Source organism: Paramisgurnus dabryanus, chromosome 2 (genome assembly GCF_030506205.2).
Source record: "Paramisgurnus dabryanus chromosome 2, PD_genome_1.1, whole genome shotgun sequence".
Classification (NCBI taxonomy): Eukaryota; Metazoa; Chordata; class Actinopteri; order Cypriniformes; family Cobitidae; genus Paramisgurnus; species Paramisgurnus dabryanus.
The window spans coordinates 2,814,384-2,837,666 of NC_133338.1; the positions used below are offsets into that span (position 1 = coordinate 2,814,384).

The following is a 23,283-nucleotide window of genomic DNA, read 5'->3' on the forward strand; positions in this document are numbered from 1 at the left end:
TAAATGTCAATTTTGGTCAAAATTGAGGTTTTCATAAAAATAAGTACATTAAGCTCTCGTCTAGCAATCCCAATGCACTAAATATTAATTTAACATCTAAAATTATCTTTAATTGTACGTTCTCTGAGAGGAGTACTGTCCAAAATGCTTAATCCAATATAAAGACACATCTCCATCCATATATGCGTGACATTTTAGTTTCGGTTTTAAAGCACGCAGGAATTACTGTGCATTCACACCAGCTGCGGTAGAGGCGCCAAAAACTCGTCTGGACGCTTGAATATTTTGAGTTTACTCAATTCATTCACGTGTTAGTCATTCGAAGCATTCACGTGGAAATTCGCAAAATGGGAGGGGCTTCTGCGACTCCACACACTCCCTGTAATCACGTCACTACTAGAGCAAGCTTCTGATCGGTTAATGCGGTGCAAATATCCGCCAAAGTTCAGATTTTTCAACTCGTGTGTTTCCTGCGGCAACGCTCAATTCACGCGGAATGCGCCATCTGTACCGCGCCATTCACGTGTACCCGCAGGATGTCTATTTGTGTCTTTGCATTGACTTAACATGTAAATCACTTGCCGCTTCTGGAGTCCAGGCTGGACTACTGCAATGCGCTACTGGCAGGACTTCCAGCCTGCACGACCAAACCCCTACAGATGCATTTTGTGGAAAAAATAATCAGTTTTTATAATAAATCTTTGAAAATCAAGTTATGGATTTGAATTTTTTATGTTTTTATAACCTAAAGATGCTATGCGAAAGTTTGTAACAGAAAATAGTGGTTTTCATCTTCTTGGTATAGAAAACACGTTTTTACCGAAATTTGTCAAAATGGATTTATTGCGTTTTGGAACCAAACTCTTCATATATATATATTTTTTTTATTCACTCATTCCAACTCAATTTGCCAGCACGGGTCACAAATATAATAATGTTCATTTAATTTCTGAAACACTCAAGATACTTTTCTTTTTTCATTTTCTCATGTCGTTTTTAATATTAGTTGGTGCCTAAAAAGTAACTTTTGAGATAATTTCTCCTATAATTTGATCCAGTACCATAAGAACATGAACAAGTCCTTACAAGTATAGTAATATTTATAAATGATAGCATCGCACGCCTAGTAACAACTTTAACAAAAGTCTGGAGAATTGTAACATTTGGAGAATTAAGTAAGGGATAATGTAGAGGCAGCCGGTAGTTATTGGGAAATAAGCCCCGACAGTGTGATCAGGACCCGACGCGAAGCGGAGGGTCTTGTATCACACTGAAGGGGCTTATTTCCCGATAACTACCGGCTGCCTCTACATTATACCGCTTATTACACGTCTACTTGCCACATAAGAAAAAAATGGACATGAATATGAATTTGAAACATTTTATTGGCATATTTGTTTTAAATTAACATTTTTATCCTTCCGCGAAACTTTGCACAGATGCATAAAATGATCGTAATACCTTATTAAGATCCTCTGCTTCATACTTGTCTGTCTCCATTTTTTTATTTTCTTTTAGCCAGTCTTTGAGAAGTTTTAATGCCCATTCTGTATTTTTTTTGTGTGTTGGCTTCGTAGCTGTCATGCTCTATTTTGTCAAGTTCAGTCTCAGTAAGCTCTCTGTGTCTTGTCGTTGTTCGTTCTTCTATCCACTGTTTAAATGTTTTGTTTTTTCCGTAAAATTTAAAATTGTGGTTGTCCAGTGTTTGACACAAGATGGCACCAAACAGCTAGTAATCTTTATTGGCGCGGAGCGATTTTAATCGTACAAGTAGTACCGGCTATGCGTTATTACTTTGGAGCGGTTATTATTTGAAAAGAACGAACCTGCAAATTTCTAAACTGACCAATCAGAATCAAGCATTCCAGAGAGGCGTGTAATAAATGATATTAATCCACTGTACCTTTAATAATGGCACACATCGAAATAATGATATTACTTATTAATACATATGGTAGAATGTTTTGAACTGATCAAATACATTTAATGATACAACACTTATCAACACGTCTAGTTAATCAACTAGACACTTTGATCAAATATTATCACGTGTTCATTTAATAAAAGCATTTGAAAATGAAGTGGAGCATTAGACACATAGCACGTCTTTGAACTAAACCCACGTCTTTGTATTTCTCTCACCCCAGGATCAATGAGTGAAAAACTGAATAAAAGGACAGAGTGCTGTTGTTAAAAATACATGTGGCACAAACAGCATTCATATTCAGCATAACACCACTCATGCTGGCTTCAGAAGTACTCGTTACTGTAACTGAAAGTTTCCGTTTTTTATTCATTTAAACTATTTACATTTTAACATTCACCCAATAGATGCACAGCCTTCCAATCAGGATTAAGAGCAAAGCTATCTAACAAATGACAAACTCCTACTTCCTTGTTTAAATGTTCTGGTTTCTGACTTCACAGAGATTGTGAGTCAGATCGACAGCCTGAGGACTAATCCACCAACTGCATCCTCAGTCTGGAGCTCAACTAAACTTCAAGAACAAAGAACTAATCAGGAACGACTGTCAATCAACCCCAAACCATGATAACAGATGAGAGAGAGAGAGTGAGAGAGAGAGAGCGAGAGATGTTTGTGGTAGTGCTGCAGTGTTTTTGATGTATTTCTCCACACTTGTTATTTCTGTTCATGCCGAGTGTCTCTCTTCTTGTGCACATCCAAATATAAACTTATACAGTAACATCCTAGACACAAGAACTGGGTTTCCAGCAGTACTGTATTTGTTAGACGTAGTGGGTTGAGGTTATTTATTTCCATTTATACCTAAAGCTAAACAACTAACAAAATATTTCTTTTTTAGTTTTTAAAGAAAAAAAAACAGATGGTCCTCATCAGTTTACAACTACCCAACACGATGCTTTTTGTGGATGTGGATGCATGTCTTACCGATAGTTCCAGGTGGACACGGTTGCTTAGCGACGAGTCCCTGACGTGTTTTTGGCCAGGTGAGGGCGGAGTCACTGATAGGGCTGCAGTATTCCACAGCGATGTTAGGCAGGACAGAGGAAGGGTCCGAGCGTGTGGTGGGAACAGCGCCCTCCGCAGACTGTCGCTGTGTCGGAGAGCTGCGCATGGCTGCTGACGTTGTGGCGGGTGGTTTGGTCATGGTGGTTGTCGTCGCTGTGGTGGTTGTCGTTGCGGTAACGGTGATGGGGCGAGTTGTGGTACGTGTAGTTGTTGTGTCCATTAAGACGTTACCAGAGGAAGATGATTCTAAAAACATAAATAAAATAACAGTGAAAACATATTTATCGATGGGCTACAGATAAATATTACAACTAAAGCAGCGATCACACTACACTACGCGATCAATAAAAGATTAACACAACAATCAAAAATGGGTATTGCATTAACCCTTTTTGTTTAAAAAGTCACTCAAACAAAATGTTAATGATGTTAAAGATATAATTGTGCATCAAAACGTTAGTCATTGTTGTGCACCTTTATTAAATAATTTTTATACAGACATCTGTGCCGCACCAACGATCCTTTTTTTAAACGTTAATTTATATCATATTAAATAATAATATTACGATGCGATACACACAACACGATAGGATTGTAGTGACAAGCAATTTGACTGTCCACATCAGACAAAATGCGACTGCAAGTACATGACAAAATTAATCAAAAACCATCACCAATCAGGAACTTAAATCTAGTTTATAAAATCTTGCTGCATAATTCTGTTTAAAACAAGATTTCATGCAATTTCAGTTGAATTTCTACCCTACACATTCTTCAGTCACATGCACACTGCTTACTGAAGGTCCATTGAGACCACACCCCCTGCATGTACTTGCATTCTTCCATCTTTGCATGTATTCATATTCGTATTCATTCATAAATTTGTTTAAAACTTCCTTGTGCTGTGTGTTAGCTAGTGTGCAACAACATTATTCCATTGTAAAGACAAATACACAGAGAAAACATTTAGGTGAGATAATTTAAAAAGGACCCTTCCCCCCACACACTCACTCCCCCCAAAATAAAAATAAAAATCCTCTATATATCCATCAAGGGATGATTCCCATCCATTTTCCAGGCCTTGATCACCACAGAAGCCACACTTGCTGCATTTTAACAGTTTAACTAACAAATTCCAAAATGTGTTTATAAAGCTAGCCAGTGAATCAGATATCTAAATGTATAAGCTAGCACTATTTTAATAACTTCAATGAAAGAATTAAATAAAGTTCTACAATTAAATTAGTCGACAAAAGTTTATTTTTGTATATGATACAATTTATATACATTTTCCTAAATTTCTATAAATTCCCATAAATTCCCATACATTCCTGTTAATTCCCATACATTTCCATAAATTCACGTAAATTCCCATAAATTCCCATACATTCCTGTTAATTCCCATACATTTCCATAAATTCCCGTATATTTTCATAAAGTCCCATAAATTTCCCTACATTCCTTTTAATTCCCATATATTTTCATAAATTCCAGCAAATTCTGGTAAATTCCTATAAATTCCCATACATTCCCATACATGTCCATAAATTCCTCTATATTTCCATAAAGTCCCATAAATCCTCATACATTCCTGTTAATTCCCATATATTTCCATAAATTCCGTTAAATTCCTATAAATTCCCAAACATTTACATAAATTCCCCTATATTTCTATAAAGTCTCATTAATGCCCATACATTCCTGTTAACTTCCATATATTTCCATAAATCCCCATAAATTCCTGTTAATTCCCATATATTTCCATAAATTCCGTTAAATTCCTATAAATTCCCATACATTTCCATAAATTCCCATAAATTCCTGTTAATTCCCATATATTTCCATAAATTCCGTTAAATTCCTATAAATTCCTATAAATTCCCATACATTTCCAAAAATTCATGTATTTTCCATAAAGTCCCATAAATCCCCATACATTCCTGTTAATTCCCATATATTTCCATAAATTCTGGTAAATTCCCATAAATTCCCATACATTCCCATAAATTCCCCTATATTTCTATAAAGTCTCATTAATGCCCATACATTCCTGTTAACTTCCATATATTTCCACAAATTCCAGTAAATTCCCATACATTCCTTTTAATTCCCATATATTTCCATAAATTCCTGTAAATTCCCATATATTTCCAAAAATTCCCATATATTTCCACAAATTCCTGTAAATTCAAGTAAATACCAGTAAATTTCCATACATTCCTGTTAAATTTCCAATATGGAATATTTCCAAAATTCCCCAGGTTAAGATCACAGAAATTTTTTTGGAAACTTTCCGCCCCTTAGCAACCCTAGTTTGAACATATGCAGTAACACCAATTCTGTTGACCAACATGAGGTCAGGTCATGAAGTGTGACACTTGAAAGAAGATGCCTAAGCATGCCCAAGTGCGACACTTTCGATCACTCAATGCTGCATCATGGCACTGAGGCTACGGGGACACCAATAACAACATTGCACTGAGAAAAATAACCGCCGGCAATGCTGTGTAACACTGACATAGACAATAACTGAGTGGAGACAAAGGACCTTTGATTCTGGGGTTAAATCCATGTCCAGACAGAACAAGAGTAATCGACCTAATTAATGTGTGCGAAGATGACCAGGACAAACAGCACATGCTACACTCGTTTTACCCATTTCAAGACTCCTCTTTTTCAATTTTTTACAAATTCACCTGTTATTGCCAATAAACACTAACTGAACATTAGCAATGTTAACAAAATATTCAGAAATGGAGAGAGAGAGAGAGAGAGAGAGAGAGAGAGAGAGAGAGAGAGAGAGAGAGAGAGAGAGAGAGAGAGAGAGAGAGAGAGAGAAAGAGAATATGGCCCCTGACCCAGGAAATGAGTAATCGACCCAGCCGCAGGTGGAATTAGTTTTACGCACCATTAAAGACAGGGCAGAGCAAATATTTCATAGATATAACACTGAAAAAATGTACAGGTTTGCTTCTGGAAACCTATTTTATTTGCTATTAAGTGCTTCAAACAAATAGTATTCAAAGATTTGAGGCCATGAACCTGACAAATACAAGAAATCGTTTTTCCTCAGATGTGCATTAAACATCAAACCGTGGGCGCATCTGAGGCGAAGACTATTATCATGTAAGTATGATTCACTATACAGCGGGTTTGGATAATTTACATCAGATGTAACAGCCTACACAACATATACAATGACTTACCGTTTACGCATTTACATTTAGCAGACGCTTTTGTCTAAAAACATCAGTGAGGAAAACAATAAAGCCACATTTTGTTCTTGTAATGTTTAGAGGTGATTAAATCTGGGATAGCTTATTTTATAATTGACTTAGAATAAAGAGAAAACGCCTGCGGGCAGTAATAGCACAACGTTAATTGTGTCGAGCAAAAAGCACTTTGCAACTCAAAATGGAGCTTAGTTAAAAAGCCGCAAACTACAATGAGCCAAGTTTGCATAGAATGGAGGTTTGTGCTGAACCGTATGAAAATAACATATCTACATACTCGCTTTACAAAGCAATTTCAGCACGTTTAACTGCTATAGGTGGATGGTGGTTGGCTTATAAACAAGATACAGGTTTTGCACTGAAATACTGAAGTGCCGAGTGAATTGTTTCCTTTGTGTTAACATAAAAAAGCTGATAGTATATTGGCTGGTTCTGCTTGTGCGGTCCTTCTCGTCCAATCAGTGATCTACATTTTAGTTCATTATTTCAACCCAACACCAACAATGGCACACATAAACCCACTCATCTTGTGTTTCCATAATAAACAGCTGCACCATCTGAATCAATGATACCCACAGGTTTAAGCTTTACTGCATCATTAAACCCAAACGCAACAGAGATACATCCACAAGCACTGTTAGACAAAAACATCACGCAAACACACATACAGAGACACACAGCTGTTCTCTCTCGTTCAGGGAGTCACACAGTGTTTTTCAGATGGATGTTGGAGGGAAACAGGACAGCAGTGGGAAGTTTATATAAAAGTATGAAAACATGTTTACTGATACAAGACAGATAGACTCATAGTATGGACAGACAGACAGACAGACAGAAGCTGTGAAGGCCTCAGTCTTCAATTTCTGCAGCCCTGAAGTCCACAAAGCAAACTGAAATGCGACGGTCTACTGAGGATTAGTATTTGTATCACCCGCCCACCACTCCTGATGGTAGCGGGACACAGCCGCAGGGAGGTTTCTGACTTTTAAAAACAAATAAGGATACAGAAATGTTTGTTTTGTTTTGGAAAATATGATGCATTGTTGTCTTTGCCATACATACAGACAAACAGGCGGACAGACAGACAATGAGGACAGACAGAAGGTACAGATAGATAGTGTAGAGAGACAGACAGACAATGTGGGCAGACAGAAATTATAAACAGACAGGCAGTGTAGACGGTCAGAAAGTGTAGACAGACAGACAGTATAGACAGACAGTGAAGACAGACAGACAGACAGTGTAGACAGTCAGGAAGTGTAGACAGAAAGACAGGCAGTTTAGACAGACAAACAAACAGACAGATAAACAATGTGTACATACAGAAAGTAAAGATAGAAAGACAATATGGACAGAAAGAAAATATAGATAGAGAGACAGACAGACAGACAGGCGGTGTAGGCAGTCAGACAGACAGACAGACAGACAGCATAGACAGACAGTGTAGACAGTCAGAAAATGTAGACAGTCAGAAAGTGTAGACAGACAGACAGGCAGTTTAGACAGACAAACAAACAGACAGATAAACAATGTGTACATACAGAAAGTAAAGATAGAAAGACAATATGGACAGAAAGAAAATATAGATAGAGAGACAGACAGACAGACAGGCGGTGTAGGCAGTCAGAAAGACAGACAGACAGACAGACAAGCAAACAGTGTAGATAGACACAGACAGTGTGGACAGACAAAAAGTATAGACAGACGGTGTAGACAGACACAGACAGAAAGACAGTGTGGACAGACAAAAAGTAGAGACAGACACAGACAGACAGTGCAGTCAGACAGACAATGTAATATTGTCAGAAAAAAAGAACAGAAAACAAAATATAGACAGGCAGGCAGTGTAGACAGTGTGAAAAGACAGACAGACAGTGTAGACAGTCAGAAAGTCTGTAAACAGACAGTCAGACATAAAGACAGGCAGATAGTGTAGACAGACACAGACAGAAAGACAGTGTGGACAAACATAAAGTATAGACAGACAGACAGAGCAGACAGACACAGATGGACAGTGCAGACAGACAGACAGTGTACACAGACAGACAGGCAGTTTAGACAGTCAGTCAGACAGACAGTCAGTGTAGACAGACAGACAGACAGACAGACAGACAGACAGTGTAGACAGACAAAAAGATAGACAGACAGACAGTGTAGACAGACAGAACGTGTAGACAGACAGACAATGTTGACAGACAGACAGAAAGACAGATAGTGTAGACAGTCAGACAGACAGACAGTCAGACAGTCAGTGTAGACAGACAGACAGACAGACAGACAGACAGACAGACAGTCAGTGTAGACAGTCAGACAGACAGACAGTCAGTGTAGACAGACAGACAGACAGACAGACAGACAGTCAGTGTAGACAGACAGACAGACAGTGTAGACAGACAAACAGATAGACAGACAGACAGACAGACAGTGTAGACAGACAGAAAGTGTAGACAGACAGACAATGTTGACAGACAGACAGAAAGACAGATAGTGTAGACAGTCAGACAGACAGACAGTCAGTGTAGACAGACAGACAGACAGACAGATAGTCAGTCAGTCAGTCAGTGTAGACAGACAGACAGACAGTCAGTGTAGACAGACAGACAAACAGATAGACAGACAGAAAGTGTAGACAGACAGACAATGTTGACAGACAGACAGAAAGACAGATAGTGTAGACAGTCAGACAGACAGACAGTCAGTGTAGACAGACAGACAGACAGTCAGTGTAGACAGACAGACAGTGTAGACAGTCAGACAGATAGACACTGTAACAGGCAGACAGTGTAGACAGACAGACAATGTTGACAGACAGACAGAAAGACAGATAGTGTAGACAATCAGAGAGACAGACAGACAGACAGACAGTCAGTGTAGACAGACAGACAGACAGACAGACAGACAGACAGACAGTGTAGACAGACATAAAAGTGTAGACAGACACAGACAGACAGACAGTGTAGACAGACAATAGACAGACAAACAGACAGGCAGTGTAGACAGTCAGACAGACAAACAGTTTAGAAAGACAGAAAGTGTAGACAGACAGACAGACAGGCAAAAGGTAGACAGGCAGTGTAGACAGACAGACAGTGTAGATAGACATTAAGTGTAGACAGTCAGAAGAGTAGACAGACAGACAGGCAGGCAGGCTAGACAGACAGACAGAGCGATAAGCAATGTGTACATACAGAAAGTATAGACAGACAGACAATGTGGACAGAAATAAAATATAGACAGACAGATTGACAGTGTAGACAAACAGACAGTGAAGACAGACAGAAAGTGCAGAAAGACAGACAGAAAGCTAGACAGAAAGGCCGGCAGTGATAGACAGATAGACAGTGTAGACAGACATACATTGTGGACAGTCAGACATTGTAAACAAACCGTCAGACAGTGTAGACAGACAGAACGACAGACAGTGTAAACAGACAGACGCTGTAAATGGACAGAAAGTATAGACAGAGAGATAGACAGACAGAGAGACAGACTCATTTTGTCCACACATATAATTTCCATATTTGTCTGTCTGTGTGCTGATGTTCATGTAAAGCCAGGAATGATGGAGTGAGAGAAACTCTACAGTGACACATGATCATATGCTTGACAAAAGAAGAATAGAAAAAAACTCATCTGTGATGATCCACAGCTTCAAGTCATTATCATAAAACCACCTCAGATAACACATCACATCCTTTAAGGTGTCTTACAGGTTATTTCTCAAGTATTTAGAGGATTACAAATGTTAAACATCAGTTGCTGAGATTGAGCAGTATACTGTATGTAGATATATAACTGTGACATATGACTTATATTGCAGTCTGTTGTGCATATCAAGCAGCACATCACTCCACCATTGAGTTTTGAAACCGTGCCATTTCACCGCATGATCCATAATGTCCCAATTCATTTTCTATCAGCCGAAATCTTTCACCTTACAGGAAACATTGAAACCTGAATGAAGTCAACCCTGCCTCCCGGTCATTATCAAAGCATACTAATATCTTAAACGTCCTGTCCATCATCCAGACTGACGGCCGAGGCCACAATGTGACGGCAATAGTCTCAGTTTCAGACGATGTACTATTACACTCAATTTCAAGTGTTCGTCCTGTCATAATTATCCCTTATTCCTCTCCTCAGCACCAAAGAAAATGAAGAGAAGTTTCTCTGGCTGTCAGAAGCAGCTCATTACTCTGAATTGTCTCTATTCTGGTGTCTTATCAGCGTGAGTAAAAACCAGCTTGGCTCATTCTCGTCTGGCAGGGAGATTAAGCGTCTCTATCATTGCTCGGTCGCAGCCATTTTTTTAATTAACGTTTGGACAGTTTTCACACTTCCCATCACGGCTGGTTAATCTGTTACAGAGCCGGGTCATTAGCGCTTTTTGAAACGGAAAGGAAAAATGAAACGAACAATTTACACGGCCATGCGTGTTCATAAACGGAAGTGAAAACTTCACATCTATTACACCTCATGGCGTTTCGAACTTAAATTTTATAACCATATCGTATTCTGTCAATATGTATATATTAATATTTATTCACTCTGTAGTTTACATTTTTATTCAACAAAAAAGGTGGCACACAATCATGCCAATAAATATACTTTAAAAAAAAACCTTTACCAAAATATAATTTTTGTAATATTATATAATATTTTATACCACGGCCCTGTTGAATGCTTTATTCTGATTGGTTGAAAAATGTTCCATGGGTGTTGATTATTTTTCTGTAAACCGCACACCTAACCTGTAAAATGTATTTAAATTAGTCACCAGAGCAATGTTTGTGGTATCTGTGGTATAAGTGTTTTGAAAATATTAATTTTCTTGTGGTGCATTCACACCAGGCGCCGAAGAGGCGGCAAGCGCGAGTGATTTACATGTTAAGTCAATGCAAAGACACAGATAGGCATCCGGGGGCATGGTATGTGCGAATGGTGCGGCGCAAATTGGCGCAGAAAACGCGGCGCAGATGACGCATTCCATACAAATTGAGCGTTGCCGCGTGATACGCGCAAATTGAAAAATCTGAACTAGGAGCCTGCTCTAGCAGTAATGTTTCATACTTTAACAGGAATAAAAAAGGATCTTGTTTGGAAGAAAGTGAGTGAGGAGGTTGAACAATCTGGTAAGTTTACTCAATTTTAGATATAAAGTCTTGTTCAAAATAATAGCAGTACAATGTGACTAACCAGAATAATCAAGGTTTTTAGTATATTTTTTATCAGTAGGTTCAGTAGATTCTCAGAAAACAAACAAGACCCAGCATTCATGATATGCACGCTCTTAAAGGGATAGTTCGGCCAAAAACGATATTAAACCCATGATTTACTCACCCCCAAGCTGTCCGAGTTGCATATGTCCATCGTTTTTCAGACAAACACATTTTCGGATATTTTAGAAAATATTTTAGATCTTTCAGTTGATTAAATGTAATGTTACGGGGTCCAGCAATAGTCCACGACCTTCAAGTCCAAAAAAGTGCGTCCATCCTTCACAAATTAAATCCAAACGGCTCCAGGATGATAAACAAAGGTCTTCTGTGGGTAATCCGTGCGGTGTTGTTGTAGAAATATCCATATTTAAAATGTTATTAACGTTATAAACTACCTTCCGGTAGCGCCGCCATCTTAGACTCAGGAGAGAGTATTAGCGTAGTGTACGCACTTTTCTTAGTGACGTATGACAAATTTCGGAGGGCGGGGGCACAGAGCAGCAGCAGAGAAACTCTGTACGCTGCGTAAGCTCTCATCCTGAATGCGCATCACTCCAAAATGGCGGCGCTACCGGAAGGTAGTTTATAACGTTAATAACATTTTAAATATGGATATTTCTACAACAACACCGCACGGATTACCCACAGAAGACCTTTGTTTATCATCCTGGAGCCGTTTGGATTTAATTTGTGAAGGATGGACGCACTTTTTTGGACTTGAAGGTCGTGGACTATTGCTGGACCCCGTAACATTACATTTAATCAACTGAAAGATCTAAAATATTTTCTAAAATATCCGAAAATGTGTTTGTCTGAAAAACGATGGACATATGCAACTCGGACAGCTTGGGGGTGAGTAAATCATGGGTTTAATATCGTTTTTGGCCGAACTATCCCTTTAAGGCTGTGCAATTGGGCAAGTAGTTGAAAGGGGTGTGTTCCAAAAAATAGCAGTGTTTACCTTTGACTGTACAAACTCAAAACTATTTTGTACAAACATTTTTTTCTAGGATTTAGCAATCCTGTGAATCACTTAACTAATATTTAGTTGTATGACCACAGCTTTTTAAAACTGCTTGACATCTGTGTGGCATGGAGTCAACCAACTTGTGGCACCTCTCAGCTGTTATTCCACTCCATGATTCTTTAACAACATTCCACAATTCATTCACATTTCTTGGTTTTGCTTCAGAAACAGCATTTTTGATATCACCCCACAAGTTCTCAATTGGATTAAGGTCTGGAGATTGGGCTGGCCACTCCATAACAGTAATTTTGTTGGTTTGGAACCAAGACTTTGCCCGTTTACTAGTGTGTTTTGGGTCATTGTCTTGTTGAAACAACCATTTCAAGGGCATGTCCTCTTCAGCATAGGGCAACATGACCTCTTCAAGTATTTTAACATATGCAAACTGATCCATGATCCCTGGTATGCGATAAATAGGCCCAACACCATAGTAGGAGAAACATGCCCATATCATGATGCTTGCACCTCCATGCTTCACTGTCTTCACTGTGTACTGTGGCTTGAATTCAGAGTTTGTGGGGTCGTCTCACAAACTGCCTGTGGCCCTTGGACCCAAAAAGAACAATTTTACTCTCATCAGTCCACAAAATGTTCCTCCATTTCTCTTTAGGCCAGTTGATGTGTTCTTTGGCAAATTGTAACCTCTTCTGCACATGCGTTTTTTTTAACAGAGGGACTTTGCGGGGGATTCTTGAAAATAGATTAGCTTCACACAGACGTCTTCTAACTGTCACAGTACTTACAGGTAACTCCAGACTGTCTTTGATCATCCTGGAGATGATCATTGGCTGAGCCTTTGCCATTCTGGTTATTCTTCTATCCATTTTGATGGTTGTCTTCCGTTTTCTTCCACGTCTCTCTGGTTTTGCTCTCCATTTTAAGGCATTGGAGATCATTTTAGCTGAACAGCCTATCATTTTTTGCACCTCTTTATAAGTTTTCCCCTCTCCAATCAACTTTTTAATCAAAGTACGCTCTGGACTCAATGTCTTGAACAACCCATTTTCCTCAGCTTTCAAATGCATGTTCAACAAGTGTTGGCTTCATCCTTAAATAGGGGCCACCTGATTCACACCTGTTTCTTCACAAAATTGATGACCTCAGTGATTGAATGCCACACTGCTATTTTTTTGAACACACCCCTTTCAACTAATTCAACTAATTGCCCAATTGCACAGCCTTAAGAGCGTGCATATCATGAATGCTGGGTCTCATTTGTTTTCTGAGAATCTACTGAACCTACTGGTAACTTGTTTGCCACGTAGCAATAAAAAAAATACTAAAAACCTTGATTATTCTGGTTAGTCACATTGTACTGCTATTATTTTGAACAATACTGTATACTGTAAGCCCCTCCCATGACATGAATTTACGCGTGAATGTCTCGAATGACTAGAATTTCACGCCGAACGAAGCAAGTAAACTCAAAATGTTCAAGCGCCCAACTATGCCCGAAATGCGCGTTGTTGCCGCCTCTTCCGCGTCTGGTGTGAATGCACAGTTATAATTCAACAGCCAGTCATCAGTTATTCCTTACATAATCTAATATACTAAAAACCCTACTGAAAAATCCAGATAAAACCAACTTAACCATATTGGTTAAGCTGGTGTAGCAGGCTGGTTTTGACGGGGGTTTGGCCACTTTTTAGCTCGTCAGGCCATCTTAAATCAGCTTGACCAGTCTGAAGGCTTGGCGATCTTGGTTGGCTTGTCTTTGTTTAGGCTGTTTTCCCCCAGGCTGGCAAAGCTGGTTTAGCTGGTCTTCCAGCCTGGTCAAGTTGTTGGGTCAGCTGGTTTTAGCTGGTGGCTCAGCTGGTCTTCCAGCCTGACCAGCTAAGACTAGCTAAAAAGTGGGCAAATCCCTCTAACCAGGCTGGGAACCAACCCAAACCAGGTTGGAAGAGCAGCTAAAACAGTTTAGGGTCTTTTCAGTGAGGTAAATTTGAAAACAACATCAAAGGCTATTTTAAAATGCAATACTTAAAGGTGCAGTGTGTACATTTTAGCTGCATCTAGTGGTGAGGCTGCGAATTGCAACCAATGGCTCAGTCCACTGCTCAGCCCTCGCTTTTGAAATGCATAGAGAAGCTACGGTAGCCGCCACCGGACAAACATGTCATCTTCGGAGACAACTTAATAAAAAAAAGTTTGTCCATTAAGGGCTTCTGTAGAAACATGGCGGCACAATATGGTGACTTCCAAGTAAGGGGACCCTCAGTACGTAGATAAAAATGTCTCATTCTAAGGTTATAAAAACATAACACTTCATTATGAAAGGTCTTTATACACCTCTGATAATATAGTTTTGTATATTATTTTGCATTTCTGTCAAGAGATCCTTACAAAAATTACACACTGCACCTTTAAACTAGCTTCAGAGTAAATCATTCATGCACACATTGGCACTGGTTTTGTTAATTAATGAATCTGTCAGGAGTCTGTACCATATTCAAAGTAGCAAGTCAAACAGTGAGTTATATTAGACAGAACGACCCAGCAATTCAACAGGCTCAGGTAGTCACGACACAAGGCAGCAGTCCTCCGGGGTCAAAGCTAAACATATTCCACTCAACATATGGGCCAAATTAGCTAAATTACCGTCTGCCTTAAGGGTCCCGCTGAGTCGAGTCGCCTGGAGAGTCGAGCCAACGCTTTAGCTCTCGTACACCACCGCAACCAAACATCAACATGTTTGACATTCCCTCACATGTTCTGAATATCAGGTCTGTTTCTCATCACAGCAGGTCAAAACAGAAGATCAGTATCTTAAATGCCTCATGACATGTTAGGACTCAAATGACCCTAAAGAAAAAACAACGTCTTTCAAATAAAGTATCTGTTCATATGAAACAGATAAAGAGCGTGCCATAAAAAATAAACATTAACATAGATGTTTTTCTAGGTCATGCTTGATTTTATAAGCAAATGATGTACAGGTTTGATTTGATGCCATAGTAACAGAATGCAATATCCTGATTTTATCCTGATTCTGTAACATGATGCAAAATTTAAAGATTCGAAAATGATGAAGTGATGCTGATTTTTAAAGGAAAAGTTCAAAGATCAAATTGAAATATTTTAACATGTACAGAACACACGACAGAGTCGAACAGTCAGGTTCACTGTAAACCCATATACTAAAAAGACCAGCTAAAACTAGCCTAAGCTGGTTGGCTGATTAAAGCTCGTCTCCCAGCCTAGTTTTAGCTGGTTCAGCTGGTTGTTTTTTAGCTTGCCAGGCCGGGAACCAGCTGACCCATACCAGCTTAAACCAGCGGATCCAGAAGCTTGATCAGACTGGAAGACCAGCTTAAACCAGCAAAAAATGACTTTCTTAATCAGTATTTTTCTTTTGTTTTTACACTGCAAAAAAATGATTTTCAAGAAAAACATTTCTTAGTATTTTGTCTTGTTTTTATTAAAAATATCAAACAATTCTTAAATTAAGATGCGTTTTCTTGATGAGCAAAACAACCCAAGAAAATAAGTCTAGTTTTTAGACCAAAAGTGTCAAATTTAAGTGATTTTATGCATAAAACAAGCAAAAAATCTGCCAATGGGGTAAGCAAAAATATCTTGCACATTTTTCTTAAACACTAATTGTAAGAAAATTTCAAGAAAATGTAGCTTATCCCATTGGCAGATTTTTTTTGCTTGTTTATGCACAAAATCAATTAAATTTTATATTTTTGGTCTAAAAACTAGACTTATTTTCTTGGGTAATTTTGCTCATCAAGAAAAAGCATCTTAATTTAAGAATTTTAAGATATTTTTACTGAAAACAAGACAAAAATACTAAGTAAGAAAGTCATTTTTTTTGCAGCGTACTTTCACCTTAAACCAGCTAAGACCAGCCCAAATTATCTAAAACCCCTCTAAAAACACACCAGTCTCATCAATTTGCGCATAAATAATAAATTTTTTCAAAATCGAAATTTGCCAAAATCTTATTTTGCGTGTGTACAGGTATGATACACCAGTCCTTCCCATTTCCTTTGATGGAGAGCAGTTTTTGTGTCATTTCATGTATTGGTTTCAAATTATTATTCTTTTTTTACGATTGCCGCTTGGGGTTGGGGTTTAGAAAAACTTTCTTTAACATTTCGGACTTCCCAATCCAATTCCCAAATCTAACCCCAAGCGACAATGGTTTAAAATAGAAAAAAAGAGATTTGGTGTATGTCATTTTTGGCCTTTGTGCATACGTAGACTATCCACCGAAGTGAACAGGAAGGACTGGCATACCATATGCACACAAAATTGGACTTTGGTGTATGCACTGCATGATTTTGAAAAGTCATGTTAAAAGTCAGTGACAAAAATTGTTTTGGCAAGATTAGAAATTCAAAAATCTTTTTAAAAAACTTGTTTTAAAAGCATACATCAGGTATATTTCAATGCACATAGTGTATTTATGTTAATTTTATGCAATAAAAAATTACATTTGCACCATTTTTATGAAAATACCTAAAAATCTCAAATGGTGTAACTGCAAATTGCACCAAAGAATGAGAAATATTAAATATTTTATCCACCTTGATGTAAGCATTATCATGAAAACAACAAAATAAAAAACATTTTAAAATATCGTTTTGTTAGTTATTTCTGAATATCAATTTAGTAGTTATTTTAGTAGTATTTGTCCGGACATTCTAAATCCTGTTTTCTAAATCATCTTTGAGAAATGATGTATGTCATATTACACTAAACTAAATGATTATATTTTATTCCACATTTTTATGAATATATGTATATTTTAATTAAAAAAAAATAGTTACACCAATTGAGACCGGTTACACCACATTGACATTTTTGCAATTATCCCCCAGATATTCTTTCAACTTGAAATAAAACCAGACATTTTAGACATGGTCTTTAAAAAAAGAGAATGTATGCAAGTAATCTGCAAATTTATAACCCTTTTACATTTAATTGAACCATATGGACACAAAATAAACCCAAACTCTCCATACAATATGCTGTATACACACACTATACTGTATTGACATGATATTACACAATTGTATGTTTCCCATTTGCTCTAAATGGTTATGTTTAATTTATTCAAATTTCAAATCATTTTAATGATCTAAAGCAGATGGTGAAGGAAACAGCCAATAGATGTAATCTAGTAAAAATCTATGTCTGTAGGTTGTGCCCCCTAGCGTCCTGGATAAAAGATTCATCTCTGTTCTAAACACTGGTGGTTTCAATGTCATTTTGTGTTTGTGTGTGTGTGTGTGCGTGTGTGCGTGTGTGTGTGTGTGTGTGTGTGTGTGTGTGTGTGTGTGTGTGTGTGTGTGTGTGTGTGTGTGTGTGCGTGCGTGTGTGTGTGTGTGTGTGTGTGTGTGTGTGTGTGTGTGTGTGTGTGTGTGTGATTGTGTGTGCGTGTGTGTGTGTGTGTGCGTGTGTGTGTGTGTGTGTGTGTGTGTGTGCGTGCGTGCGTGTGTGTATTTGCATGCCACACATCACAGATGGCATGGGACAGCGGGTGGGTTGGAGATTAAGAGGTCTCAAGCTCACATGATGTGCAGAAAGACAGTAAAAAGATAAAGTCGCGGTGCACAGCACAATACTGTCCAGAAACAGGATATGAAACAGGGCCTTATGCCAGAAACAGGTTTTAATTATTTGTCAAGAATTGTTCAACAGGGGCTTCACCAAGGGAGTGTGCTCGCACATCAGGAATGACCTCCTGTAACCCATTTTCCCATTTCATAGGGAAGATTTAAATAAGACTGCATGCAGTTTGCAAGGTGTCTCCATAAACTAATCCTTACCACCAAACCTAATAAACCCAGAATAAGTAAACAGAAGAAGGGACAATGCTTCAGAGGTCCGTCCTGATATATAGGCCATACATGAGCATCAAAATTATATAGATACGTTTGTTTATAAAAAAAGGTTACACATTAAGCCTAAATAAAAGTCAATTTAGGGTCCAGTTCTCAATATTAACTATGTCTTATGTCTCAATATACTCCTAATTACTGCTTATTAAAGACACTTTAACATTTTTTTTTTTTTTACGAAAGTGGCTGGAGGTGAAAATTTATTTGTAATAAATAAAAATGCAAAATAGTATTATTTTTAATAAAAACAATTATCAAAAAACTTAGGTTTGTGTTGGTTTGCTGTGAGGTTTGCTGCATACTCTTGTCACAAATGAATAAATTACAGTGACTGCATTATTATACTGCTAAAAGGTTTTAAAATATGAAAATTCTTAGGCTTTTCCAACAATATATAGTTTGTTGTGAAGATTAACATTTAGATGAAAAGTACTTCCAGCGTCAGTTAACGGGTCAATGCAAATAAACAACCAGTTAAAAGTTAGAATTAGAAACTAGCATGAAACTACATATTAACTTCCCAAGTTTTTAAAGTGGGAAGTAAACAAAAACATGCACTTTAATCTTACACTTCAGGGTTTCCCACAGAAAATTTGTTAGTTAAGGTGGTAAGGTAGGGCGGGTGGTTTGGGGCCAGGGGGCGTGGCAATCATCATTAGATGCGTACCTCTAACGGGTACGCGTCATGATGAAAATGAAAATATTTTTATTTAAAACACTCAAATAAAACTTAATTTTGAAGAAACTATGACAGAAAATGAACACATACTAGATTATTAATGAATTAAATTTATTTAACAGATACCTCTAACGGGAATAGCTGCGTGATGAAGTGAAACTAAAGGGTTAATAAACACAAACTGAAGCAGATGTTGTAGAATGTCTGGTGAACCATGATAGATTATTTCCCACTATTAATTACATTATCTTAAAGGAGTGTAACTACTGTAGCATGTAAAAAATGCACATAAATAACGTGAGCAGAGCGCTCAACAATTATATCTAATCAACAGGCACATGAAACCTAGCTAGCAGGTTGCTCAAACTACAAAATCACCAGCTAACTCACTTTAAATTTGCAAGAACTATAGACTAATACAATAACAGGCTTAAATAACCCCAAAACATAAGTCCACTTACAGTTCTCACAGACATGCGTTTTATCATCTGGCTATCCTCCAGACAGTGACGGACCAATGCTCTTATTTCGGCCATGTTGCGCGCGTGCCCACTTGCGGTGTGAAGAGCGTCCACGCTTTTTCCAAGATGCACTTGACGGCCTTTTGTGCAGCTAATTTTTTTTGGACGACCTAGTTAAGGCGGTAGGGTGTCCCTGCTTAGGCGGGCCACCCGAACAGCAAAGTGCTGGGGGAAACCCTGGACTTTAAATGTTGATGTTAAATCCACTATTGTATTACAGTATACATAACTGATCTACAGTCCATACACACTAAGTAGTTCCATCAGAAGTAACTGTAATTAAATTACAAGAAAAAATAAGAGTAATCCCTTACTTTATTTTTTTAGGGAAAGTAATTAAATTACAGTAACTAATTACTTGGTAACTAGTTACACACAACACTGGTTTGCTATAAAGTGATGTGTGAGGGCTCACTGCAGATTAAGTTGTTTCTTGTTCAGACTGTAAATGCAAAATAGTGCATCTCAGATCACAACATCATTTGATAAGAGCAACAGCAACACACAAAACACACACACACACACACACACACACACACACACACACACACACACACACACACACACACACACGCCCTCTCTCTTTAACACCCAACACACATTTACAAGCTATTATGTGTGCAGTACGGTATGAAACAGCATACACATTCAAATAACCATTCAGAGACTTTCAAATGTACTGCATCCTGTGCAAATTTACTGTATAATACCAGCTCGTATTTAAATAGTATGTAAAACAGTGCCCAGAATGCAATGACACACATTCCCAGTAGTATTCCTCACATGACCCCAATGTGTCAGCAAGAAAGATAGAAAGAAAGAAAGAAAGAAAGAAAGAAAAAAAGAAAAAGAAAGACAAAAGAAAGAAAAAGAAAGCAGATTTGTCAGTAAGTAGCAGAGGTTGGAGTGATAAATGACTCCTGATGGGTTGAGAGAGAAAAACTGGCGTGATCGCAGCACACTTACTCACTCTGTCAAATACACTTTCACTCAGCTGGATCTACAACATAACAGACACACTTGCACACACGTAACTCATGCCATCCAAACCCTTTCTGTTGTCCAGGAGACATGAACGAGACAATGAACTTCGACTGAAGGTTTTCAAAATAAAAACCTGTTAGTGCTTTAATGGAGAAGAGTGACGTTTGCACCATTCACACTATGATGATAACTATAACTTAGTGCCACACGATAACAGGACAAATGATGCTAACGGTTATTTTGATCAAGCTTTTGGTCACGGTTAAAAATCACGATTATTCTTATGATGAAGAACTTTTTTTATTACACTTTATAGCCATGTATATAATATTGTGTCAAATTAGAATAAAACTGGAATAAAACCATTTTAGAATAAACAATAATAATAATAATAATAATTTAGAATATTTGGAGTATGACCCCTTTTTGAGAACTTTACATCAGATGCTGTCCGTCGTCCATTCCGTATATTCTGACTCCGCCCATAACAAACAAACACATTGCTTGATTCTAGACCCTCTGTTTTGTGCTTGGTCTTTACACATTAATCGCGATGATTTTCATTAATTAATCATGGGGCACACATATCATTATCATGATAAAAATAAGATTAATCGTGCAGCTCTACTATAGCTATATATTAGCGTCCACACTAACAAATAATATTGTTTATTGTAAACTTACGTGTTGCATTGTTACAGTCACTAAAATGGATGTAGATGAACTGCTGTTGCTTTGCGTTTACAATGTTTTGCGTTTTGCGACTTTAAAAGCTTGATGCTCTCTCTGAAGGCTGAATGCGTGCTTGTTGCTGCCATGTAAAACATAAATCTTGCCAGCTTGCTCATACTTACATATAAATAATTAAGTAAAAAAATCACTTCCTGACTGCTATCGTCTCTAATCTGAACCTGCGCTGCAGTTAACAATAGCCAAAAAACATTCAGCAATTTGTTAGGGCTGTGACGATTAATCGTACAAATGCGCGTTTTCTCAATGAATTAATTGTAATAAATTATGGTAACATGCCGGCACATCCAAAATGCCAGAGGGCGCTCTCATGCAAAACTCCATTTGTGCCGCAGAAGTAGTACCATTATAAACGCTATTCCAGGAAATGTCTATAAACATATTTACACTGCTGTTCTTCAAATTGTTTCAGGTATTTTCATGAAAATAAAGAATATTTTGGATAATAATATATAAATATATAAATCGGAGCTTTGGGATACAAAATCAATTTCGGACAGATTTATCGTCACAGCCCTAGAAGTTGAGATTAGATTTGGCTTTGGCTTTATGTTTTATCATAAAAATCGTGAAATTAAACCCAATAATATTGTTCCGCACATCTTCATTGTTATAGTTGTGGTGGAAACTTAGCTATTCTCTTTACAATTTTGTTAAACTATATTTAGTTATAGTTATTGTCCATAGTGTAAATGGCCCTTTGGTGGCCCACCCAGAACACCACAGCATCCACTTGCAATGTACTAATTGCACTCAGAACACCTTAACAACCACCTAACATTGCCTGGTGAAACGGTACACAGAATTCACAGTTCGGTTCGTACCTCGCTTCAGGCTTCAGTACAATGGAGGGAAAAGCAAAACAAAAATATTTTTTTGTACATAAGAAAATATTAAAAACATAGGTGTTGTTATTGGTGTTGTTTTGAGATGTCATGAATATGAACTGAAGAGCATTTAACATCCCGTATTACAAAAATGTATACCATTTGAAGTAAACTTGTACTCATCTTTCATAAAAAGATGGGTTCAAATGTATTACAAGTGGTACAGTACCTGAATACATTTGAGCATATTTCATATTAATGTACTAAAGAACAAAAAAATAGGCTTGGAGGATAAATTAATAGGTGTGTACGACTTCGAGGCGCTGCAAAAAAAAAAACGACAAGTGGATGACATCAGAGTAACGCGACAGCGATTTGAAATCAGCCTCCTCTGGAAGATTTATCATAACGTTGAGCACACTTAAAAAAACTGAAAGCAGCTGAACTCGACAGAACTGCCCTGCGTTTGCCTGCGCTTCGTTCATTAATTATATATAGCAGGACAATTTATCTCCTACTTGTCAGCATGAGAAATACAAGGTGTGGCGTGTGAACTGACTGAAATGCGTGAGTCTCATGGTGAATGCGTGAGACTTGAGAGCCCTGATTAAATGTATTTCCACTCACATACCCAACAACCGCTGAACAACGCCGACACACAGTCCTCGTCTTTTCCACCACTCTCTTGCCTATACTACTCTAACTGACTAAAAAACCAAAGTTTTCCCAAACTTGCGATCTTAAAGAGGCCGGCGGAACACCACCACTTGCATTGCTTGCTGTCGCTGTTATCTCTGACTGTGCTTTCATACCGCCACCGGCGAGAGCGTCAAAGTGGCCGGAAGTCATTCATTTTCAATGAGAGCTGGCAGCGAGTTGAAATCAGCTCAACTTTATGGTAATGAGCTATGACACGGTTCGGTGGCAACCAATTGGAAGCCAGAAACGTTCAGTGGCAACCAATCGGAAGGCGGAAACGTTCTGTGGCAACCAATCGGAAGGCAGAAACCTCAGCTTGAGAGGATTCCAGAGAATACATTAGAGCGTCAGAGCGTCCACTAAAGCGGGGCTACAGATTAGCTGTCCCTAAAGAACCTGCGTATCTAACAGTAGTTCCGCATTAAATTAAGTATTTTGCATGCACGTTTTTTTAATTTTCATAAAGTGTATTCTGTGTTTAAATTCATGCACCAAACCGT

At 38.0% G+C, this 23,283-nt stretch overlaps 1 protein-coding gene across 13 annotated transcripts in view; it reads right to left on the reverse strand.

The window, feature by feature from the left end:
• Positions 1–23,283, reverse strand: part of LOC135731522 (adhesion G protein-coupled receptor L3) — a 235,137-nt gene that overhangs the window by 70,555 nt on the left and 141,299 nt on the right. For all 13 annotated transcript variants that reach the window (XM_065249565.2, XM_065249552.2, XM_065249559.2 and 10 more), the window contains one exon: positions 2,912–3,238. In XM_065249565.2, coding sequence (XP_065105637.2) covers positions 2,912–3,238 — 327 coding nt within the window. The remainder of the gene's footprint in view (positions 1–2,911; positions 3,239–23,283) is intronic.